We start from the raw sequence: 26,295 nt of genomic DNA on the forward strand, positions 1-26,295 counted from the left end.
TCCGTTTTATTACTTTATTTAAGAAAGGTGCTCTCTTATGAAATTCTACATGGTAACCATGGATTGGTGAAAGGGCAGTGAACATGAATGGGGGCTCCTGGTTTTTCCACAACAAAAAGTATACACTGCATCCTTCTCAGGAGGGGAGGGAACAGTAGACCTTAAAGGAGGCCTGTTTCAGCTGCAGGTAGTATCCCTCTCCTCCCAGTTCCCCACTTTTGGACATTATTCTTCCACTCCATTACCAGGGAGGCAGCAACAGCTAGAGTCACATTGTTCTTCTAACATAAATGTAGTTTCCTGTACACCACCATTCCAAGTTCTCAGTCAACCAGTTTCACCCCAGGGAAGATGTCCCCTTTGAGTCTTCATTCTTACTTTAACAAGGTCTGTACAGTATCCAAGGAAGGGATAAAGAGACCCACTCTAATTTTTCCAGGCCTGTTCTTGTTCAGGAACAGCAAAGTCTTTCTATGTCCTTTTTCTTTGCTTTCCAATTCTCTCTTTAGAACAGACATTTATATGCACAAATCCTTCTCGTTTACAGCACTGCTGGGCCCAGTCTTGACTGAATACTTGCAATAAAAAAAATTGTGGCAAATAAAACCTGAGCCTTCCCAAATTGAACAGGGCGGCATGGAGGTAGAGGGTAGATGCCTGCTGATTGCTACTGAGCAGGTAAACACTCAGTCCCCCCCTCTCTCCCGGTCAGGCAGCCTCAGAAGATGGGTAACACCCACTATGAAATATTCACGACATGTAAGTAGAAATGCCAGCCCCAGGAGAGGATGAAGGAGAAGGAAGATCCATTTTAGGAAGCAGAGGGTGTGAGGAATAGGGAAAGTGCTGCAAGAGGGGGGGAGTCTTTTCCGTTACATTACTGTAAAATTCCACTTCTTTCCAGCTCTCCACCCACACTGCGTTGATGTTAATGGCTTCTCTCAGTGCAGCACCCCCTCCTCTCTTCATCCAGAATCAGCTGATCAGGCGGTAGAAAACCCAGCAACCGAAGATGACCCAGTGGCTGGCCCAGCTCAGCTCTGACCATTTATAGATAGTATGGGACATCCCATAGCCCTACCAGGAGAGAAGAGAAATATCAGAAGAAACCCAGCATAGGGCACATACACATATATACAAATTGGAGGAGCTACATAAAGTGGACAGTGACTCTGGAACATATTTAAAATGCAGGGATATTTTATTAATTTAAGCTACTAAGTTATTTTCACCTTAGTTAAAATCTTTTATTTTATTTTAATTCGTTAACTTATCTTTGGTTATATTTATTTTACTGCTAGATCCATTGTTTACTGTTTATTTATTTTTCTTGATCTCTTAGCATACAAATGTTGTTGTTCCTTAGGTATTTTTTTTTTTTTTTTGATTGTCCTTTTCTTTTCTCTTTCTTTTATTGTTCTTTGATACTATTTTAATTATGTATAAACAGTTTTTCTCAATTTTCTTCTTAGGCACCTTAGCGTAGACCAGGGGTGTCAAAGTCCCTCCTCGAGGGCCGCAATCCAGTCAGGTTTTCAGGATTTCCCTGATGAATATGCATGAGATCTATTTCCATGCACTGCTTTCATTGTATGCTAATAGATCTCATGCATATTCATTGGGGAAATCCTGAAAACCCGACTGGATTGCGGCCTTCGAGGAGGGACTTTGACACCCCTGGAGACTGTGCTCATAATCTGGGATAGATACTATATGTGCCTAATATTATAAATTTAAATGTTTAAATTAATTTTTTTTTGTTACATTTTCTTCTTTGATGTATCCAGTTTATGTAACCGCCTAGAACTGAAAGGCATTTGCACGGTATACAAATAAAGACTTATGTTATGTTATATACCCACAGAGAAAATCACAAACCCTAGCATTAGGGAGGGAGTGAACTAGTGGGTAGAGCTGCTGCCTCAGTAGCCTGAGGTTGTGAGTTTGATCCCAGCCTGCTCCTTGTGACTTTGGGCAAGCCACTTAGGGCTCCTTTTATGAAGCTGCGTTAGTGGTTTAACGCGCGTAATAGCGCGCGCTAATTTGCCAGCCGTGCTAGCCGCTACCGCCTCCTCTTGAGCAGGCGGTAGTTTTTCGGCTAGTGCAGGGGTTAGCTCACACTAAAAAGGTGCGTGAGCCCTTAATTTCTTCATAGGTACCACAGTTAAATTGTGAGCCTGCCGGGACAGATAGGAAAAATACTTCAGAATACCTGATTACGAGTCAATGTATTGTAAACGGCTTTGGGTGAATCTATTCATACCCCCCCCCAAAAAAAAAAAAATAATAAATAAACAAACAAACAACGGCGGTTAATAGATCCAAAGCCAAATAAAATCCATTTCAATTGTATTGTTACCTATACAGGTTCACTTGAAAAGTCTGCATGAGACTAAGGCTATAATTATCCATAAAATAATCACTGAATGAGATATAGCCCAACAGTGCGCCAAAACCATGTGCTCCCTCTGTGATGTCAGACTGCCATGCAGTTGCATACAACTCTTGCGGCAAGACCATTCAGCTCCAATTTTTGCAGGGATCAGCTCTACTTCTATAGAATGCAACAATACATAAGAACTGCATCAGACCATATGACCCACAATCCCTTTTCCAGCCCTGGCCAATTCAGGACTTAAGTACCTGGCAGGATCCCAAAGAGTAGATACATCTTATCTTGCTCATACCCAGAGATAAGCAGAATAAAGAGAGAGAATGAAATGCTAACAGAAATAAGAAAGGCTAACCAATTTGATAACATAATAATAATGGAAGATTCGGTTAACCTAATAATTTATTTGCATAGGTCCCTGCTGTCCACTATCCCCTTCCAATCAGTGGCAATTTACAATGTGATATGTCCAATTAAGCCCATCTGTGGTCGATATTTATTTTGTATACATTATTCATGTATTTATCATTCTCCCTCTGTCCCAGGGCTTTGCCAGTGCTCTTACCTGCTCCTCTGTGGAGTCCTCTGAGTCCACATCAAATAGGGAACCAAGGTAGGTTAAATGGAAGACTGCCAGAATACCAAAGAAAATATTAACACCCCACACCCAGAGATTCTAAAGAGAGGAAAAAAAACGGCAGAGAAAAATGCAGGAGTTTAACATAGGGCTTTATAAAAACATTTTCATGAACCAGAATTAGCTGAAAGATTATAATAAAGATTCACACATTTATAATGTAACGATAAACCAGGCACCCAAAATAAGTAGATCGTACAGTATAAAATATATATTGTCTAGTGCTTGTTGGATAATCACATTAGCCTCTAGAAGCAAAAACAAAGAAACGGCTTAGAAAGTGGTTCCTACCCAGATGATCAGTCTATAAGATACTACAGGTGATATCTTATACAGTATAAGCATAGTATTCACTGTAATCTAACTATTAGGGCAATTTAAATCAAACCTTTTCATGTAGCAGGCTGCGATGGTCAACAGTGCTTCTCCCCATCAAGAATTTAGAAATCTCGGAGTTTCATCAATACCATGTTTCCCCGATAATAAGACCTACCCCAAAAATAAGCCCTAGCAGGATTTTCGGGGTAGGGCTTAATATAAGCCCTACCCCAAAAATAAGCCCTAGTCCTGGGATTTGCCGACAGTTTCCCTTCCCTCCTACCATCTCTTGTGCAGAACCCTTGAGTGAGCACCCCTCCACTGCGCAGCCAAACCCCCCTCCTTCCCTCCCTCCCATCCAAATGCTGCCGACCGCAAATGAGCCCTACATACCTTCCTAAGCAGCGTCAGGCCAGCAGTACTCTAAACATGCTGCTTCGGCCTTGTCTGCCTGTGAATTCACTCTGCCGCATTACTGATGACATCATCAGTAACTTGGATAAGATGGAAGGGAACAGGCATTTAAAATGAGAAAAGCCGTAAGGAGTTGCAAATATCATAGCCCAGGTAGGGCTGGTTTATTTGTAAGAACTATTCCCTCTAAACCTCCCCCTCCCCAATTGCTGGTCAAGAGCACTCTTAATACAGAAAACAATTTAGACTTCTCACAGTCTTATGCTGATGGGCACAGCCAGGCGGGCAGCGTTTTGAGAGGATGCAGGCACTGAAGATGGTAGCAAGTCGCTTGCGGAGAACTGCGATAAAGCAAAAAGAGATAAAATGTTAGGTCTTCATCTTAGATTCCTTCTCTTCTTCCAACCCTCCTCCACTCCACAGTAAGCTCTCTAATGGGATATGTATTGAGAGGTTTGTAATCACTGCTGTAAAATGCATCTGAATCCTACAATGCAAGCTTAAGAATGCAATATTAGAGTGGTGGTGAACATAAGGACATTACAAAAAAGAAAAATACACTAGAATCCCAGTTAACCGGTATGCAACTAACCAGCACTCTCAACCAACTGGCAAAAATGTCTCCTGCGCTCCTGACCAACAACCTCCAAAATTATTTTTGTGCTTCTGACCCGACAACCTCCAACGCCGTGCACTCATGACTCAAAAACCACCCAGTACCTCCCTCTCTCCAGCCCCCAAAGCATCAACGACAGCCACAGACCCCTCACCCTCCAGCCCCTGAAGCATCAGCGGCAGCCACAACCCCCCAAACCCCTGATGTATCAGTGGCAGCCACAAACTTCTTTCCCTCCCTTCGGTCCCTGAAGCAGCATTGACAGCCAGTCCTGACAACCCCCCCTTTCCTGAAGCAGTAGAAAGTCATCCTGTCCTGCCAACGCCCCTTCTCTCACTTACTCAAAGCAGTGGCAGCCAGTTAGCAGAGGCAGCACTGTAAGCAGGCTGCTTGCAGCCAGCCTTGGCAGGGCCTTTCCTCTGCTGCATCAGAAAGAAAGCCAGCAAAACAATGGCTTGATTGATGTGGAATTCTGTAACTACTTTAGAAAGGAATTTTGGATGTGTTCAAATGACTTCATTTTTGAATGAAGCACACTTTAGTGGGAGGAGCTGACCTAGAAACAGCTTCTTGGCGAAGTATGGATTCCTGTTGGCAGAGATAGCAGCCTCCCCCCCCCAATACAAATGCAGATAAGTACCCTCTGTTCTCTTTAAAAAGCATATACAGTACGGTTTTTAGCTGTGGAGAAAGGAGAGGGCAGATAGAGCGCCGGCGAGTGAAGGAAATCATTCGCAGTATGCTCCGACCGCCTCTTCCTGTACTAAAGTCGGGCCTCACCAATCAGGAGCTGCTTTGACACACAGCTCCTGATTGGTGAGGCCCGACTTTAGTACAGGAAGAGGCAGTCGGAGCATACCGCGAGTGATTTCCTTCACTCGCTGGCACTCCGGCTGCCCTCTCCTGCCTATCCAGCTGCCCTCTCCTGCTCGTTCATTCGCGGTCAGAAAATACCACAAATGACCAGGACCATGAATCGCAAATTCGCGGGGGAGCCCTGTATAGTAAATATAAAATACAAAAAGTATGCCTAAATGAATATATTTTAAAAAAATAGAATATGCTATCACCATATGGACTAATGAAGAGACAGTGATTATAACCTCTTACAGACATTGCTTTGAAAGTGTCACCTCTGACAGTCCTTATAAGTGTAACAAAGCTTTCTTCAATGTATCCAATACCTCTTTTAAAACTGTTCTGAATAAGCAATTGTGTGAGCTGATAACAGTGTTTTTAACTTATTCTGAGACATATTTTCAATTACATGCCCGAAGAAATTGATGGAGAAATGACAGACGAGATTAAACGCAACTGCAAAAGAGGCAACGCAGTTATCATGGGTGACTTTAATTATCCAGGGATAGACTGGAACCTTGACACCTCTGGCTGCGGTAGGAGACCAAGTTTCTGGATGCTATAGGCGACTGCTTCCTGGAACAACTTGTCAAGGAAAATACGAGAGGGCGTACATGGCGGTTTGGACACCTTACAAGGTTTCTAGGTTAGACAACCTAGAAACCTTGTAAGGTGTCCAAACCGCCATGTACGCTACATAAAATAAGGATTGGGTTATAGAGGCAGATAGCACCAGCCTGCAAACTTTACCCCAGAAAGTTTTCCAAACATGGGTCTAGTTTATGCTGGACTGGTAAATCAGGTGTAGGCACTTTCTCTCATATGTTATTTGAATGCGCTGTTAAATCATTTGGGGCTGGGGTTTCCAATTCCTCATGGCGGTGGGAAACCTTCTACAAGTCCTGCTTAATTTCTAAAATTGCCTGTTGAATATCCGATTGAACATTAAGAATATCTTCCTGCAGACTGGCAGGCATGTCCACAAAATCAACAGCATCTGACAGTCTCTGCTCGTTATTGTGCAAACCATCTGCAAACGTAATTGGGTTCACACGGGGCTCCACTGTGGAGGCCATCGCCATCTTGGACATGCGCAGGGAAGTGCCGGGAGTTTCTGCAACCACTCCCAATCATCTACCAGTGAACTGAGAGGCATCCAACTTACATCGTGTGGACATAGTGCTCTCTCCAAACTTGAAGGATCACAAATAGAGGGTAAAATCGTAGCTCTCGCAGTGCAAAGTGTGATTTTCACCGTAGCCCCTTTGAAGCTTCACTCCCTCATGACCTGCCACATCGGTAATGTCACTTCCTCTCCCATTAAGTGCAATTTTAGGATTTAATAGCATAGTAAAGACATGATGCATTGAGAGAATGAAAGTTTGCTATTGGATAAAAGGATAACAATGTTGGTGCATAAATCTTAAGAGCTATGAAAAACGTTGAGCTCTGAATGGCACCGCTGAAGTTCTGAGAGGAGATTTAAATTAATGTAAAACCCTGAGGTGTGTAAGGAATGTACTGTTAGAAATCACTTGGGATTATTAAATATTGCTTTTGGAACTTTTGGATTCAAATATAATAAAGCATAACCAATTTGAGACCATTGCTAAAAATGAAGATTTAGACATCACCTACAAGCTGAGGGGGAAGGTATGTAAGGGTTTTGTAATCAGTTTTGTTACATAACACTGCTAACCATTTTTACACGGTTGCCTATTCATAGGAAGTTGTTTTTCTGCTTCCTCTATGGAAGTTGATGTTATTTTAATACATCTGTTTATTATAGAGGTACTGCGTGACATTTTTGCAGGGTTCAGTGATGCTTCACAACATGCCAGCTAATGGAGGGAGTTTGCGTCACTACTGAAGCGAGCAAAGAATCTGAAAATGGTTTTGTATGCTAGCTGAGCCCAACCATTTCAGAAGCAATAGCAAAGGCTGACTGGGCTCATGCTAGTAGGGTAGTCATTCACTTTAATTTATAATAATAATAATGCATTTTTTTTTAATCCACCCTGAAAATGAGATGACACATTCATTAGACAGTGTGTCATGGGTGTGTCTGTAGAACGATTTTGAAAAGTGTATGTTACGGCACACAGTTTACAAGTGTGCACTATCTTGTGTGCACCTTCAGATCCATTGGTGTTTCCTGGCACGCATGGCTTTTGAAATTGTTCTCCCTTTGGCCATTTACATGCTTTTATAAGTTTGTTCTGGGAAGGGTGCAGATGGGATCGTCATAATTGTAGAGTACACTTATCAGGGGACCCCTACAAGTCTGAAACATAGTTTGCCTAAGGAGCCCTGTAATACCACTGTGTAGAACTGCACACGGGAAAAGATTTGATGCATCTCAAATTACCATGCTCCACATAGGTGATAAACCCCAGTGACAGAAGGACAGCTGCCAGATGAAAACTAAGACCCTGAAAGAAAGAGAAAAGGCAAAGACACTTCACTATTGTTATCTAACTTTCTTAAACATTACACACATGTGCCATAATTCATTCAGAATATCATCCCAGGTTAGAAAAATCATGGGAGCAGCATCTCGCCTTCTTGTCCTACATACAACTGTTTCCTCACATACTGGGGGAAAGAAGTTTTCCCAGTGGTTATTAGCAGAATGACCTGCCAGACCACCTCTCAGATCCAGTATGTGGTGGCAGGTATAGCAGCACTACTAAATAAATCACATACTGTGAAATAAGTAATACTAGGATCTCAAACCTGATGAATTACTCAAATACATTTTTAAAAAGTGGAGAGAAAAAAATAAAAAAGACCTCAATATCTTAGCTTCCAGAGCACCAATCTAATGAGTCTACAAAAAAAATACCAACCAACCATTTAAAATTGCTCAATTCACATTAATTTCTACTATTACCGTGTTTCCCCGATGGTAAGACACTGTCTTATTTTTTTTGGAAGGCCAAAATATGCTCTAGGGCTTATTTTCGGGGGGATGCCTTATTTACCCATGAAGAAGAGGGAGCCCAAGTCCTCCTGGCCCTGGCGACCCCCCCCTAGTTGTTCGGGCCAGGAGGGAGCCTAAATCCTCCTGGCCACGGCGACCCCCTAACCCCACCCCGCACTACATTATGGGCAGGAGGGATCCCAGGCCCTCCTGCCCTCGACGCAAACCCCCCTCCCCCCAACGACCGCCCCCCCCCCCAAGAACCTCCGACCGCCCCCCCAGCCGACCCGACCCCCCTGGCCGACCCCCACGACACCCCCACCCCCATTCCCCGTACCTTTCTGTAGTTGGCCGGACAGACGGGAGCCAAACCCGCCTGTCCGGCAGGCAGCCAACGACGGAATGAGGCCAGATTGGCCCATCCGTCCCAAAGCTCCGCCTACTGGTGGGGCCTAAGGCGCCTGGGCCAATCAGAATAGGCCCGGGAGCCTTAGGTCCCTCCTGGGGGCAGGGCCTGCGGCACATGGTCGGGTTGGGCCCATGTGCCTCAGGCCCCGCCCCCAGGAGGGACCTAAGGCTCCCGGGCCTATTCTGATTGGCCCAGGCGCCTTAGGCCCCCACCAGTAGGCGGAGCTTTGGGACGGATGGGCCAATCCGGCCTCATTCCATCGTTGGCTGCCTGCCGGACAGGCGGGTTTGGCTCCCGTCTGTCCGGCCAACTACAGAAAGGTACGGGGAAGGGGGTTGGGGGGGTCGGCCAGGGGGGTCGCGGGTCGGCTGGGGGGGCGGTCGGAGGTTCTTGGGGGGGGCGGTCGTTGGGGGGAGGGGGGTTTGCGTCGAGGGCAGGAGGGCCTGGGATCCCTCCTGCCCGTAATGTAGTGCAGGGTGGGGTTAGGGGGTCGCCGTGGCCAGGAGGGTTTGGGCTCCCTCCTGGCCCGAACAACTAGCGGGGGGGGGGGGGGGTCACCAGGGCCAGGAGGACTTGGGCTCCCTCCTGGCCCGATATTGTCGGGGAGTTGGGGAATCGGCGGGGCAAGAGGGCTTGGGCTCCTTTTTGCCCCGATCGTGTCGGGGAGTCGGGGGGGCAAGAGGGCTTGAGCTCCCTCTTGCCCCGATCGTGTCGGGGGTGCCAGGGACCACACGGAGTCACCCACCGTACCACCCGATTCGGGTAAGCGCAGGTATCGGTGGGTGGCTTATTTGCGGAGGGGTGCCTTATTTTACATTTTTTTCTAAAAAGGGGGGGCTGTCTTATTTGATGGCCCTGCCTTATCATCGGGGAAACACGGTAATTGTATTACAAAAAACTATAAATTATTTCAGCAATTTACCAGTTTATCACTTCTTCAAAAACAAAATAGGTATACAGTGTGTCATTCAATTCATTAGGAAAACAAATATGAAAGTGGAAAAACTTTTACTTATCTTTAGAGAGTCTCTCTAATCCAGTGCTATTTAGCCAGCCCCCAGTCAGCTAAATAGCACAAAGCCGGTATCCGTCGATATTGAGTGGGAGATTGCCAGCTATCTCCCAGTCTATCCCGTCCAACAGATACCACAGTAACTAGCTCTGTCGGACAACATAGCTGGTCACCGCCAATGTTCAGTGGCAAGATGGACTTGCCTAAAAAGCAGATCTATCATTGGTTGCTCTGACTTGGCCGGCTATGTCTCAGCAGGCCAAAAGAAATGGAAAGTCAAAGATGGCTGCCAGATTATGGTACTGGCATTGAATTTGCAGGTTCGCCATGGACCATGAGAGACAGCTGGTTATCTCCTGCGGTCTAAACTAAACTAAACTAAATTAAACTAAACCTTAGGTTTGTATACTGCATCATCTCCACATTCATAGAGCTCAGCATGGTTTACAGGAGATGGGATAGAAAGGAACTACAGTGAAGGGTTAGAGGACCAAGTATGAAGAGATTTTTTGAGGGCTTAGAATGCCAGAGATGGAGAAAGTATCAGATTTTTGAGAATAGCCAGATCTTCAGATGTTTACGGAAAAGTTGGAGGGAACTCAGGTTCCGAAGAGGGGAGGAAAAGTTGTTCCAGAGCTTGGTGATTCTGAAGGGAAGGGAAGTCCCTAGTTTTCCTTTATGGGAGATGCCTCTTAATGAGGGGAAGGATAATTTTAATTTGTGGGTGGATCTGGTGGTATTAGGGTCTGAATATTAGGTGGCAGGAAGTCTCTTCTTTGCTGAAACTTCATTAAACAATTCTAACAGGGGGAAAAAGTTCAGCAATATCTTACATATGTTTGACTGGGAGTTTACTGTTTTGTTATTTAAGCTTTTAGGGCACAACTGTGTAACAAGGTGCCCACAATTAAGTGCTCAGAGGGTACAGGGTAGGAGCCTACTCTATAAAAGGAAGTTAGGTTCCTCCTTTCCTTTATAGCAGTGTGTTGCAAATTTTTTAATCTGTGGCACACTAATCTCAGGGCCGCGGCTGGAGGGACCCTGGAAATACGCGGACATCAACACGATGGCGTCATGAACATGTGTGATGTCATCACGTCAATGTCCGCGCACATGCAGATGCCCTCCTGCTGTGGCCATGAGCCACCTATTCCTGACAGTGAGTGGGGGGGGGAGGGTTTCTGTAGATGGGGAGGTAAGGAGAAGAGGCGCAGGCTGACTACAGGACATACCTCTCTAGCCGGCATTGGCACCTCTCCTCCTCGCCGGCATCTCGTGGCACACCTGGAATGTGCTGCAGCAACAGTTTGTGATACACTGCTTTATAGGATACTAATGTAACTGCCTATTAATGCATCTAACGTTTAGGAGCAGGTGCTTATGTTAGCCATAGAGCTGGTGTAAATGTTACATCTAAGTGCAACAGGTACCCACATAATTTACATTATTGTGTAAGATACATGTGCAAATAGGAGACACGCCTGTGTCCTGCTCATGCTCCGCCCCCCTTCCAAATATACATTATGGACTAGATTTAGTAAATGGCACAGGCAAAAAATTAATGTTGAGCACTATTCTATAGAACAGCACTTAAGAGCCAATTTCCATGCCAAACTTTGGGCGTGAGGATTTACAGCAACTGAAACCAGGGGTAAATCCTGGCCTATAAGTTAGGCATAGATCCCTAACAGGCAGTTCCTGGGTTAAGAACTTTTTATACCGTTCTTGTTGAATTTGTATGTAACTCAGATCCTGTACAGTACACAGTCTATAAAAACATTAAAGAAACAAAGTTTAAATAGAAAGAAAAGATAGGAGGTTTATACTTACCTTTTGTTCTTCTGTCCCACTGTTTCCTCTCCACCACATCCAACATTTCTCCCACTCATCTTTCTCTTCCCCATGCTTCTCCCACCACCATATCCAATATTTTTCTCCCTCCCAATTCACCTCTATTTCCCCATGTGCACTCTCTTTCCCTCTCACTCAGACACCCATGCCCAACAATTCTCCCTTTCTATTCCCTCCTCTACCTCAGCATCTCTTTCCCTTACTCTCTCCATTGTCCCATCCTATTTCCCACGTTCATGCTCCCTCCTTCCTTCCTTTGTCCAAAGTTTGTGCTCCCTCCCTTCCTTCTGTGTCCCAACACGACTCTGCTTCTTCCTTCCTGTGCCAATGCGCCCCTTCTTCCTCCCTTCCTGTCCAAATGCAACCCTCCTCGTCCCTTCTGTGTCCCAATGTACCCCTCGTCGTCTTTCCCTCCAAATTCGTGCCTCCTGTGGGCTTTTACCTCCTCTGGCCAGCTCTCTCCTCCCAGTGACACTTCTCTTTGTGAAGCCGCAGCCGCTGGTTCATGCATGAGGCTCGCAGCTGACCCGGAAGCCTTCCCTCTGGCATGAGGAAAAGCATCCGGGACAACTGTGAGCCTCGTGCTGGAACCAGCAGCCCAGCTTTACAAAGAGAAGTGTCATTGAGAAGAGAGAGCCAGCCAGGAGATGGTAAACACTCGTGGGAGGCACGAAAGGTCAGGCTGCCGGGTCACCCGTGTGCAAAAAGAACTGTGATGGGAGGAAGGAGCTGGCCAGAGCAGGTAAACACCTGCGGGATGCATAAATTTGGGATGCAGAATGGAGAGAAAGATGACAAGGGGTGCGTTGGGACACAGAAGGGAGGAGGATGGCCGCACTTAGACAGGAAGGGAGAGGCAGGACCCCGGTTCTTAAATAGGAGTTTGATGTAAGTCAGGCATTCTTAAACTGGGGACTGACTGTAATCTATCTTTAGTGAAAGTCCCCAGCTCACCCTTGCCCACACCCCCTTTTGGAGTTGTGTCCTATAGGGGTTCTGTGTGAATCTTTATAGAATAACTTAGAAAGGTGCATATGAAAATCCAAATTGTTGCCGACACCAATTATTGGTACCAATTAGTTTTTGAGTCAATTTAGTTGCATGTACATCTCAGAATAGTATTTAATTTGTGTGCACAAATTTGTGCATCACTCATATTTACAGAATAGCGCTTAAGAAACACATTGGCACATAACATTTGTGGATATAGAAGGAAGTACCTAGGTCACAGAACTACCCTCTTAACGGCTCATCTTGTTGCATGTAAGTAGGGTCTATTAATACCTACAGGCACCTCCTCACCTAGCCTAAAGTCTGCCCAGTGAGATATGAATCCCTGATCTACTGCGAGCTCTGAAGTTTGGAAAGCCCTGTAAAAATCAGATAATCACTTTGCCATCTGGCTGGATAACTCAGTCTGAGCCTTGCTTTCAAGCCTCAATTTGTTAATTCTGTTCTTCCATTCTGGAATGACTCAATTGCCATAGCAACAACTAGGGTGGTTTGATTGCATGTTTGTAAAAAGAAAAAAAAAAAAAGAGTATCTTTGTCAGCCTCATAAAAAGCCCTGTGGGAGCTCTATAGGCTTCATCTCCTCTAATTTTAATCTGCTTTTGCCAGGTGTGCTCACTGTCTTCCTGTTCCATTTGCATGCTCTTTTCCAGTTGATGGTTGAAATTTTACAGAGGGGAGATTTCCTTGCTTAATTTCTTTAAAGGCTGAAGAAAGAAAGTAGCATGCCCTCAGAAGACTGTTGGGACAGCATCCCAAATTGCAAACTAGGCTGATCTAAAAATTACAGTTAAACTGCATATACTCCTATGTGTTAATCAGGTCACGAACAAACTTTAGTCCTGTCAGCAAGTACCTATTCATTGATCGACCCCTAGGACACATTTGAGGGGTGGGAGGGAAAAGATTGGAAAAATTTTTAAGGCACCAAGATTGACAACACTGACATTTGCTAACACCACCAACTGGCCAACAAGCTCTCCAGGCACGTGGGATCTCTTAGGATGAGGAGATAGTGGATGGGCACACTGGATGGGCCATCTGACATTTATCTGCCTTCATGTTTCTATATCTGCCCTCACTGGCAGTTTGATCCTTAGTAAGAAAGGTTTAGATTAAGCTTAGCTATCAAGACCATCATTCCCCCTCACACACCCCACTCTTTTAAAATGTATTAGTTTTAATATATACTTACTTACAAAATTTGGTTTACTGCCATTGGACAGTGGAGCCTCTTTAAAGGTATATGCCCCATAGGCCTTGCAATTGGGTATTCAATTATTGAATAGAGCATTCAGAATCAGTCATTGTAGGAGGGGAAGATGAAAGTAGAACAGTGGGCACTGTTCTACTTTCATCTTCCCCTCCTACAATGACTGATTCTACATGCACTATTTAATAATTTAATACCCGACTGCAAGGTCTCCTTCCTTATCAAAGTACTGTATATACTCAAATATAGGGTGAGCCACAATGGGAGCAATCCCTCCCTCTCCTGAGGTGAGGTATCAGGACCTGTCCTGACCAGCTATGCAACCACCATGTCCACCTATCAGAACCAGCAGAGAGGCCTTTCCTGGGCCTACCTTAAGCCCTGGTGATCCAGCAGTGAATCAAGGCAGAAGTGATCCTCCTATGCTCCTCCCTGTGCAGTATCACTAGTAAAAATGACTGCTGCAAGTTCCCAAAGGACTACGTGTTTTATACGGTCAGCTGTAAAGAGAAACATTCTTTGCAGCTATTGTTGGGGAAATTTCTATGGATGCTAAGCTGGAGATGTAAGATTATATTAGCTTTCAGCTCTAGATATCATCATTTAACCAAGTCTCCCATCAAGTCATCTAAATAATAGGTTTACTGGATGGGCGAAATTGACCAAGGGTATCTTTATTGAATGGAAGACCCTTGTACCTTTTTCTTGTAGTTAATTTAAAGGAAGGTAGCCATGTGGGTGTAGTGTGTGGAAATGTCACTTTGGCTTGACACCCTCTGTAGCTAGCTTTCCATGCCAATATCATCCCAAAGATTTTTGCCTGAAGATACAACTGTCCTCTCTCCTAATGTTCTGGATAGATTGACACTCTTTAATTTGCCAAAAAGGTTGGAGTGAAGAGGGCAGAGCTTCCCAAATTTAATCAGACAGATGGTTCAGCTTGAATCTTTACTATCACTGAATATATTTAAAAAAAAAAAAATCAGATTAGAATGGAGAAGCCAGATTTTCCCCATCTTACCTTCTCCTCACTGCTACAAAGCAAGCAGAGAAGAAGGACTTGAGAGGGGAAGTTCTAACTCACATCCTCTTGCGGTCTCACGACTGTGATGGACACTCACGTGAAGAAGAGCGCTGGCAGTATAGGTCACTATAATGGCAGAGAAGGTCCCCAGGCTCAGCACATTCTGGAACACATCTAAAAAATGAAATAACAGGGAAAAGAGAAGGAAAGAGAAAGAAACAAAGTAGATATCATATCACTTATATTTCCAGGTTGTTTTTCACACTGTTCATAATGCAGCGTTCTCTGATCTGTCAGCCAGTGATGAGCTCAGCCATGATTGTTTAATAAGAATAAAGATTTCTGCAGTGGCCCTCATCCTATTTCCTCCCATATGCAGTGATGAGGAGTAAATGGGGCACCACCCTGGGTATTATTAATGAAATAGAGTCATCATACTTACCAGAGACCACAACAGAAGCAGCAGCAGCAACAGGAAAGTCAGAGTAAGAGCCATGAACTGGAATGCACTCACAGGTCCTGCCCCTCACACAAATTATCAGGAAACCTATGTGAATGGCGGGGGGGAGTCGGGGGGGGGTCTGTCTGTTGAGTACAGGTTTCAAGTTTATTTAAAAATTTGATATTCCGCCTTATTAAAATTCAAAGCGGTTTTACATAATATTTTTAAAAAAGTATAAAAAGAAAGTACGTTTCAAGTTTCAAGTTTATTGGTTTTTGATATACCGATCATAAAACAAATATCTGACCGGTTAACAATTTAAAAACAATTTGTTTAAAATAGAAAAAAATGAGAATTAGTTATTGGTGTGTTAGGAAAGTTAGTGAAAACATATTAGACATATACAGACAGACGTGACTGTGAGGGAAAAAAGGGAGGGTAGGGAAAAAGTTACATAATATAAGAGGAAATGAGATAGAGGGGGAGGATAGGACATAAACAAATTACAAACAATGCTACAAACAATCAAACGCACTGACAAACATTAACTTACCGATAGAGGGGGGAAAAGGACCGAAACAAAAGGAAGGGGAACAAAAAAAATATATAGTCTAGAATAATGTAAGATTAAGCTAACATGATTAAAATATGGCAAGGAACAGATTTCCATTACCGTCCTTAAGGAGGACTATTATACACCGAAAGCGTCTTTAAAAAGAAAGGCCTTAAGTTACTTTTAAATTTATCCAGGGATGTAATTTCTCTTATATAATTTGGTGCTGAATTCCAGATGGTAGGGGCCGTAACAGAAAAGATGCTAGCGCGCATAGTGTTAATGTATCTTAAAGAGGGGATGGATAGCAAGTTTTGATTAGATGAGCGTAATGTACGATGGGGGGAGGGTATGGGGGATTAATAGCCTGTTAATAAAATCAGGTTGGCCGGAAGTTTTGGTCTTGTAAGTCAGCAACATTATTTTATAGGAAATTTGATGATCTATAGCAGGGATCTCAAAGTCCCTCCTTGAGGGCCGCAATCCAGTCGGGTTTTCAGGATTTCCCCAATGAATATGCATTGAAAGCAGTGCATACACATAGATCTCATACATATTCATTGGGGAAATCCTGAAAACCCGACTGGATTGCAGCCCTCAAGGAGGGACTTTGAGACCCCTGATCTATAGGAAGCCAGTGAGCATTGATCAGAAGAGGTGTGACATGATTGTATTTATGTGCTTTTGAAATAATTTTAATGACAGTATTTTGAATAATTTGAAGACGTTTTATTTCTTTCTTAGTGAGTACATACCAGCTCACAAACCACTTCCAATTTTTAAAATAATTTTGGCCTGAAGACATTGAGGATACCGAGGTCTTGGATCAGCAAGGTGATATGGAAGAGGATAATGTGTCTGCAGATAGGGAGGATGGGAAAGGAGGAGAAAAGATAAATGCTGTGCTGTGTGGTAGAAAGAGAGAGAAGATATTGGGAAGCAGAAAAGACAGAGGGGAACAGATAGGCAATTGATGAACAGGTTTACAGCTGGGCTGGAGTAGAAGAGGGGAATACCATGCTGATCTGCTACTGCTGAAAGAAAGAGCTGTACCAAAGCCATTGCTGGCTTGCCAATGGGAGGAGAAGGGGGAGTGTAATTCTGAATAAGAGTATAGGATGTACCACCGAGTTCAGCACCCTGCTTCCTAAAGTAGCAAGACTGAGTCACTTGGAAGAACTCAGATTCCAAATTAAAGTCCATTCCACGTTTACTCATCTCTTTCTTCAGAGAAGCAGCAAGTCAGATGGGTAACTATCTCGAGCCAGTCTCTCAGCCCACTTCAATCTGGCTTTTGCTGTTCGTTGCCTTCTATAACATACATCAAAAGCTGCGACTCAGTCCTCCTTCTCTTTCACCTATCTGCTGATTTTAACACAGCTATCACCTACCCCCGTCCTTGTTTGTTTTTTGGGATTTATCCATCTTGGTTTTCTTATTTATAACGTACGAACCATAGTACTCCCCCGATATTCGCGGGGGGTTCTGTTCCAGAAACCCCCGCGAATCTTGAAAAACCGCGAATACGTTTTTTAGTGGGGGGGGGGAAGACAGGAGAGGGCAGCCGGAGAGGCAGGAGAAAGCAGCCAGAGCGCCGGCGAGTAAAGGAAATCACTCGCGGTATGCTCCGACCGCCTCTTCCTGCACTAAAGTTGGGCCTCACCAATCAGAAGCTGCTTTGACACGCAGCTCCTGATTGGTGAGGCCCGACTTTAGTGCAGGAAGAGGCGGTTGGAGCATACCGCGAGTGATTTCCTTCACTCGCCGGCACTCCAGCTGCTCTCTCCTGCCTCTCCGGCTATCCCTCTCCTTCCCGGTCATTCGCTGTCGGAAAATACCACAAATGACCGGGACTGCGAATCGCCGACTGCGAATGACCGGGAGCACTGTATTCAAAATGAGGTGACACCATGGAACTACACAGCAACAGCGAGATGTCCAAATTATTCCTAAGATGTTGACATTCAAACCAATTTATGTGGTTAACTTTGTCGGCCTAAATCACCGACACTGAAAATACACATTCTCTTCCGCCAGACAGTGAAGTGTCCTGGAAACAGTTATGAGGTTAAGTCAGGGGATGTTCTGAGAGAAGGCTAACAGATAACAACTGATGTTTAGAGCTGTCTGCTTAAGGTAAGACTGCAAACCACTAGGTGTCCTAAACTACAGTAGATAAGTTATTTGGTTATAAGCAATCTGTTTGCCTAACATCCAAACTGTACGTCACCTTGAACCTATTTAGGCATAGAGTGACTTATAAATTGTAGATTAGATCTACCGTATTTGCTGGCATATAAGACGCACCCCCCTTTTTTATACACATTTTTAAGAAAAAAAATAAATTTCTACATAATTTCCATAATGATTTACCGTACTAATTTTATAGTTATTTATGTCTACAAAAAATGTAACTAGGGAACACTGTAATTAGGTACCTTTTTTTAAAAAAAAAATTCTTTATTCATTTTTAAACTTATAATAAGTGTGATAACATATCCATACAAATAACCATAAATAAATCACTTAATAATCAACAATGTTACATATAATATTCTCTTATCTCCCCCCCTCCCCACCCTTATCTATCATATAATCAATACTTATACAACATGTAACAATAAAAATACCCTCCCTCCCACCCCATCATTGAACTTGTAAATTTAAGGGAAACTGAAATGGAACTAATAGAGAATTTAGAATAAAAACAGAGAAAGATTCTGTAGTTAGGTACCTTTTAATTTTCATCCACAAAACCCAGAAACAACATGACGCATGTGTACAATGCATACTTGTGAGACCTCGAGGCATCCAAGAGAGAGCAGAAACAATGTGATGGTATATTAATATAAACCAGAAGTTTTAGACTGACTGAAATTTCAACTCATAATTTTGATTACCAGGCGCATAAGATGCACCCCATATTTTAAGCATATTGAGGGGAAAAAAGTGCATCCTATACCCCGGCAAATACGATAATTTAAGTAGATAAATCATCTGAAGATCAGCTTAGAAATAACTGAAAAGTGACCCACTTAATTTTCAGTGGATTTGTCACACTAAATTTCAGCCCTACCATTCTTTTTGCTGTTTTGCTTGCTGCATCCTATCGATATTTGTCCTGGCATTGCTTGTGCATTCAAAAACCCAGCTTGTACTAATTTTTTGAGTGCCTGAGCTGACAGGTTTTGTAGAGATCCTCAAATATAAGTAATAACATATTACTTATAAAAGGTAATAACACATATTTACTGTTAACGATCCAGCATCAGATGGATGGAAGCACCAGTCCTCCCCCAACCCCACCTCCCTGCAAGAGTAAAATAAGCTCTTACAGGAGTGTAGCCACTGGGACATGGGTAGGTTCCAGCTGGTGACCACTTCTACCATTGACCGGGGAAATTCCACATTCAGTGGCCGGGAGACCCTTAAATTCCTGCCAGGGAGGCAAGAAAAAAAAAAAAAAAGCATGTGTGTGAGACTTTGAAGATTTTGTCACTCCTCTTTCATTATCTATAGCCCAAATTAATCCCTCCCTCGCTCCAGCATATACGCACCATTTCACATTCTCCTTCTCCTCGCTGAAGCCGGCCCCTGCTAGGGTTGCTGTCCCCTCTGACAAGAAGCCCACGAAATAATTACTGAAGTGGAAGGATACAGCACTCTCATAGGCCCGCAGCCACCTATGAAGGGGGGGCGAGAGAGAAGGAAGACAGGGCAACAAGACACAGTCAAACAAACATATAGAAAAACGTGGGGAAAGAGACTGTGATGAGAAGAGTAAAATAAGACAGAAAAAGCACATTATATCAAACCTCATTTCTCCATCTCTGCTCTCTATACTCAAGTGCATTAGTATAGGCAACTTGTAGGAAGTCACATTAGCAGTAGGGAGAGGAGCCAACTGAGTGCCAGTCATGAAGGAGCATCACTGTCCCGTACCCCTTCCAAACTACACAAATGCTGAAGCAGATACATTTTCTAGTACTAAGCCCCCTATGTAAGCTGAGAATGTGGTCTATAGGGCAATAGGAAACAGATATGGATGGTAGACCTGAAGGCAGGGTCTCGCCAATCCTTAGATTTACCCCAGGAATCTAACACACACCCATTTCTAATTTCTGTAAAAAAAAAAAAAAAAGAGGCAAAGTCCACAACTAGCAGCGGGCAATGAGCAGGGGGATAGAAAGCAGCATTCGCAGCCCTGATGACCTAGAGTGGATTTGGTTACCCCCATCATCCATCTACACAAATCATCTGCATTGCTGCCAGACTGAAAACACCGCCTTATTTGCTTATAAACATGTCCCCATCCTGCCCAAGAGTTTCATACCCCTCTTTTAACGGCCGCTGCCAAGACAGAAGTTTTCTTTCTGTTTGTTGTTGAAATACTTGTATATTTAAAGTGCTTTTGTTTGATTCGTTTATGTTTAAATTCACTGTATTGCACTGTTAATAATTGAAAACTAATAAAGATTTACAAAAAAAAAAAGAAGTTTTCTTTCTTTCTATCTCGCTGCACTGTGTGGCTCTTAGCGAATATGAGCAGCAACTCTTGCACCAGGTCTGCCAAGTCTCAAATTCACCAAGAGCCGCACGATGCAAAATCTGTTTTGGTGGCAACCGCAGTAACCTTTAGTGTGCTGCAAAGTGAGAAGGGAGATTAATTGGGCTCAAGCCTAGATGGGGAGGTTGGGAGTAGCCAGATTCCCATGTGGCGAGGGGTAGCTGAGATGGTTACATAAAGGAGGAAGGGACATGGGTTTGTTGGGGAGGGGGCTGCCAGTTTTACCTTTGCAGGACACTGGCATATTAAGGACAAATTTGCTAAGCCTTATCTATTTTATTTAAGTAGAAAATGTGAAAACACCTTTAGTTAAGTCAGGCTCTACAGAAGCCATGATAAGAGCTCAGATAGGATTCCCCCTCCTTCTGTCTTCAACTGGTGAGAACAGCAGGATTGGGAGTGGGATAAAAGATCTGGCACTGGCTCCTAAATTTTGACTTGCTTCCTATACAGAAAGAAGATTCGTTGAGGTTCCTCTTATATTCCTGCCTTTGACTGTGTCTTCATAATCTTTCAGGGATATCCATTGACTTACAGGACATCCCACATTTCAAAGAGCGACAGACTCACCTCACAGTAAGGCCTCTGAAGAAACAGGAAAGAAAGGAAAAAAAGTAGGTGTTAAAAAAAAAAAAAAGATCTGCAGGGAATCCAGAAAGATAGAGATACACATGTGTACACAGACAACCTGCCCCAGTACCCAGACATACTTACAACCACCTAATTCAAGCTATCTACCTCCACACACAGTCATACCCATACACTTCCCCCCCCCAACCTGCTCTTATTTATTTGTTCATTTTTATAGCCTGTCCTCCCCAGAAGCCCAGAACGGGTTACAATAAAATAAAAAAAATAAAAAAAAATTAAGGTACTTGGAAGTTATATACAGACACGTGTACGCTCCTCTTCCCACCCACCCCAACTTGTCCACCCCAGAAACAGACACACCCCTCCATCTCGCAGCTTTCCCTATGTTATTAATCTGTTTCCCACTTTCCTAAACATAGACACAAAGGGCAGAAGAGGTACCTGGCTTTGTGTCTCTTACTGACGGTGTCAGAATCCATGAACCAAAAGCATGTAAAAGAAACAAACAAAAAAAAAAAATGCCCACCAAACTGTGAAAGCCAGATAAACAATGAAGCTCAGAGACAAGAGGAAAGCACAAAGGAAAAACTTTTTTAAAATACCGCTGCCCCACCCCAGTTCTGTCTATCTCTGCATAATGCCTCCAAATAGCACTAGGGCTGCATTTAAGTATAAGCTACACAAGCTAGAATGGCAAACTATTAAACCTAAAATTTGATCCCTACTTAATCGGATGGGGGGGGGGTTCTCACATAAATCTAGCCTCAAATAGCACATAGGTCTAAATCTTCACTTGAAAGGCAAGATATGTTGATATGATTTCAGTCAAATGCTAGGGCAACCTCATCTCATTGCTTGCATTGTGCCAGAGAGCCTCTTTCCAGAGCTCACAGCTTGTGACACATACGGCCAATAAAACAAAAGGCACTGTACTTAAGAAGGCCAATAAGGCAAAAGGCCTTCTTAAGTAGGCCAGGGGAAACCAAAGACAAACTGGGACAATTTCTCTCTCTTTCCACCACATTATCTTAGTCTCTACTTACGTTTATTGTTTATTCAGTTTTTGATTAAAGTTTCAAGTTTCAAGTTTATTTAGGTTTGATTAATCGCTTTATCTTAATTCAAAGCGATGTACATAATAAAATTACAATATAAAAAATTAATACTTTAAAGAATGTTGACTAAACTGATGACAAATTTAACAATACTAGACACACATAGGAAAGAGAAGGGCTAGAAGTTACAATATCATATACAGATGGGGAAAACATTTAGGGAAGGTACATGAGGGAGGGGTAAAACAGAGTCTTGGAATTATTTTATAATGAAATTATTGTTGATTTATGAAGGCATCATTAAATAAAAAAGTTTTCAGGTTACTTTTAAATTTTTCTAAATTGATTTCTTGTCTCAAGTGGTAGGGTAAAGAATTCCAGGTTTGGGGTGCAGTAACAGAAAAAATAAATTGGCGTCTTGTATTTATGATTTTAAGAGATGGGATTGTTAATAATTGTTGTTCTGTAGATCTTAGTGTTCTATTCGTTGTGTAAGGGATTAATAATTTATAAATAAAAGCCAGAGTTTTAAAAGAAAGAGATTTGAAAGTGAGCAAACTAAGTTTATATATGATTCTGTGGGCAACAGGAAGCCAATGGGCTTCCTTAAGGAGAGGAGTAACATGATCGAATTTTTTGGCTTTAAAGATGAGCTTAATCGAAGTATTTTGTATGATCTGTAAACGTTTGATTTCTTTTTGAGCTATGCCTTTAAAAAGTGCATTACAGTAATCAATCTTTGAGATAATGAGAGAGTGGATAAGAATATTAAGAGAATTATTGTTAAGGAATTGAGAAACAGAACGGATTTGTCGAAGCCTAAAAAAAGATGACGCTTTTTCGTTTCTACAAAGCGTTGTACAAGATAAAAAATAACGTCTTTTGGTAACCTGAAGATCATCTCATTCTCCATACCCTGCATACTGGGTACTGACATTTTTATTAGCAATGATCCCAATACTTATGTTGAGGGCCTTATTAAAGGCACCCAGGTTAGGCATTAAGTTTAAGCACCTATAATCAGAAAATGCCTAAAACAAAAGTATTCAGAATATAGGTGCCTGCCTTAAATTAATGCAGCTAGTTAGGTGCTGGGAAGTTCACTTAGGCACCCCTACATCTGGCCCACCTCCATTTTCCTGCCCCAACACCCTGCAATTTAAAGCACCTCAGTTTAGGAGCTCAGAGTCAACCAATATTTTTTTGTCCAAAGTTTAAACACCTATACTTATGAAAGTTATCCTCAATGCCATTCTTCATCATCACAATGGCTGCCAGTATTACATTTTTTTTCTCTTCTTCTCTTTAACTCTCTCCACTTTCAGTCTCTTTCAAAAAAATAAAAAGGATCTTCTCTTTAACAAAGAGGAACTTCTCCTCCCAACCTCCTCATATTCTTACACTTTTCTGTAATTATTGTATTTCATCATTACTTACCCATTGTTTTCATGTCTAGTCTCTAATTTGTCTTGTCAATATGCCCTTCTAAGTCTCCCCCTTGTTTATAACATTGTAAAACGCTTAGAATTTATGACAGGCGTTTCAACAAATTTTAATTAATCTTGGACTCGGTTATAATCACTAAAAAATTCTCCACAATTGTCAGGGTTGATCCCATTTTTTTTTTTTGTTAATACAACATTTTGGGTCCTTTTACTAAGGCACGCTAGTCGTTTTAGTGCACGATAAATGCTAACGAATCCATAGACAATAATGGACGCGTTAGCGTGCCCTAAAATAATAATAACAGCTTATATACCACAATACCGTGAAGTTCTATGCGGTTTACAAAAGATTAAGCAAAGGTACAAATTGACTGACTTCAAGAGGGGAAGAAGAAAGAGAAGTAATTAGACAGGAAATTCATTGTTGAGGAGAAAAGTGATTAAAAAGACAGTAGGTCGCTATTGAGAGGAAAGAGATAAGTGGATCAGTTGTCAAGATGTTTTAGGAACAGGTGTGTTTTTAGACGTTTCCTAAATTCCTCATAAGTAGTGGGCGAAAGTAATTGTTCTAGGTCTTTACCCCATGATGCTGCTTGGTGTGAGAGAAGGAATTCATGGTGTTTTTTCAGTTTGCAACTTCTCACTAGGGGCCAGTACACCTTAATAAAAGGACCTTTTTGTTTCCAATGGATAAAGTCATGTTACCTTATTGTGTCTTTCTGCATAAAGACTTTAAAGCAGGGGTGTCCAACCTGCGGCCCCATGAAGTATTTTGTGTGGCTCCGGTCGAGGGCGATGCAGTGATTTCCTCTGCTGCCCCCTGGTGTTTACCGTCTTGCCGGCTCCCTCCTCTGTCTTGCTGCAGTGTTTGCGCATATGTGCAGCCCCGGAAACATTTTTTGGGGCCAATGCGGCCCAGCGAAGCGAAAAGGTTGGACACCCCTGCTTTAAAGTATGACACACAGTAATGAGATGAGTAACAAAGTTTCCATTTCAAGTTCTCTGATACAGAATCTATATTTGTCTATTTTACCAATTTTTTTATGCTGGCTCTGAAAAATTTTGCTCACAGTCCACTACTCTGTACTGCAATGACCAATTTCTCATCTTTTAGGATATTCCTATGTTGGGTTTCAATATACATATGAAAGCCAAAGTAACTTTTTATTTCCCATCATATCTTGCTTTAACCAATTGTTTTTCCTTGCTTGCTGATCAGGCTTTTAAAAAGAGGATTTTCCACCACATGTGCTGTAGGTTCTCACTTATCCCTTCAACTCCTCAGAACACTTGTCTAAGGTTAAGGACAGAGACCAGTTTTGATTGTTCTCTTTCATATTTCATTACTTCATAAGAATATAAGATTTGCCGCTGCTGGGTCAGACCAGTGGTCCATCATGCCTCTCACACGGCAGACCTTAGGTCAAAGACCAGTGCCCTGACACTAGCCTTACCTGCATACATTCTGGTTCAGCATAAACTTTACTAACTTTGTCTTGAATCCCTGGAGGGTGTTTTCCCCTATAACAGCCTCTGGAAGAGTGTTTCAGTTTTCTACCACTCTCTGGGTGAAGAAGAACTTCCTTATATTTGTACGGAATCTATCCCTTTTTAACTTTAGAGAGTGTGCTAACTTTGGTTTGCAAGTGTTTTGCAAGACAAGCAAAACCTTTAATTAAATTTTAACTTGATATACAAGCAATGTCTTGAAATACAAGTATGTATAGTGTTTTGCATTAAAGTTTTTGGGTTGTGAAACGAATCGTCTTGAGTTCCCATTATTTCCTATGGGGAAATTCGCTTTGATATACAAGTGCTTTAGATTACAAGCATGCTTCTGGAACGAACTGTGCTTGCAAACCAAGGTTTTACTGTATTTGGATTTGTTGATACTATTGGGTATTTCTGTAAAACCCATGCCATCCTTTAGCTATTGGGATGTGAAATATCAACATCTTCAAGTCTTTATAGAAGGAGTTTTCTTGGATTTATACCCAATTGTTTGAGATCTAAAACTGTAGAAGAACATGTGGATCACAAGTTGATAACTTGTATCTTATGCCACATACTATTAAAACACTTAAGATCAGCAAAGAATATTATAGAAGACTGAAACTATTCTCTCAGGAATTTGTGCTAGATTGTGAACTTTTTTTGCTTCTTGATTTATATGCGCTTACCTGCTCAAATTTCTCTGTATTACAACTTTCAGTTGGAGAGATGTCAGTTTTGCTTAGTTTTCCTTTAAGGAAAGTTGTCTTACGATTTGTGCAAAGCCAAATGTCATCATGATGCCATATGAGAAGCCCTTCACTACTCAGATATTCTACTAACAGTCCAATGAGCTATAAAAGCTTCAAGTCATGGTCAAACAGTAGATGCAATATTAACTGTTTTACACTAATGATTCTTAAACTAAGACTAACAGAACAGTATTCAAATGCCACGGCCAGCTTGTTTTTTGTTTTGTTTTTTAAATGCTGGCCATAACATTTAAAGCTATTCCACATATTCCAGTGCTGCTATCCAAATAGTGATCAGCACTTTGTTGGGGTATAATTTTACTGTTTGCAAATGTGGGGTTGAGATCTAGCTGTTATTGGGGAAAACACCCTCCAGGGATTCAAGACAAAGTTAGACAAGTTCCTGCTGAACCAGAACATACGCAGGTAAGGCTAGTCTCAGTTAGAACACTGTTTTTTGACCTAAGGGCCACCGCGGGAGCGGACTGAAAAGTACCTGCATATAGTATATGTAAACCGCTTTGATTATATCCACAGAAAAGGTAGTAATCAAATCCATGACCCTTGACCATGCTTATTCAGTGGTAACACTGTTCTACAGACAGTGATAGTCACATGCTATTCAGATAAACATGCTGGTCTAACTTTATTTGCATATCTACCCAGACAGCAGTTGAATATTGTTGACTATCCATAGAGTTAGGTGAACATCCACACTCTG

The 26,295-nt window shown here is 42.5% G+C and overlaps 1 protein-coding gene across 5 annotated transcripts in view; it reads right to left on the minus strand.

The window, feature by feature from the left end:
* The window catches only part of PORCN (porcupine O-acyltransferase), a 51,171-nt gene continuing 24,876 nt past the window's right edge, over nt 1-26,295 (minus strand). For 4 of the 5 annotated variants that reach the window (XM_033923365.1, XM_033923358.1, XM_033923351.1 and 1 more), the window contains exons 7-14: nt 20,811-20,825; nt 19,231-19,356; nt 19,009-19,109; nt 14,776-14,852; nt 7,604-7,667; nt 4,017-4,102; nt 2,958-3,068; nt 1-1,077 (exon numbers count right to left, since the gene is read on the minus strand). In XM_033923365.1, the coding sequence (XP_033779256.1) occupies nt 976-1,077; nt 2,958-3,068; nt 4,017-4,102; nt 7,604-7,667; nt 14,776-14,852; nt 19,009-19,109; nt 19,231-19,356; nt 20,811-20,825 (682 nt within the window). In that variant the 3' untranslated portion in view covers nt 1-975. The remainder of the gene's footprint in view (nt 1,078-2,957; nt 3,069-4,016; nt 4,103-7,603; nt 7,668-14,775; nt 14,853-19,008; nt 19,110-19,230; nt 19,357-20,810; nt 20,826-26,295) is intronic. The other variant, XM_033923372.1, reaches the window with a different exon arrangement.

The sequence above is a fragment of the Geotrypetes seraphini genome, chromosome 1 (assembly GCF_902459505.1).
Source record: "Geotrypetes seraphini chromosome 1, aGeoSer1.1, whole genome shotgun sequence".
In the NCBI taxonomy this organism is placed as follows: Eukaryota; Metazoa; Chordata; class Amphibia; order Gymnophiona; family Dermophiidae; genus Geotrypetes; species Geotrypetes seraphini.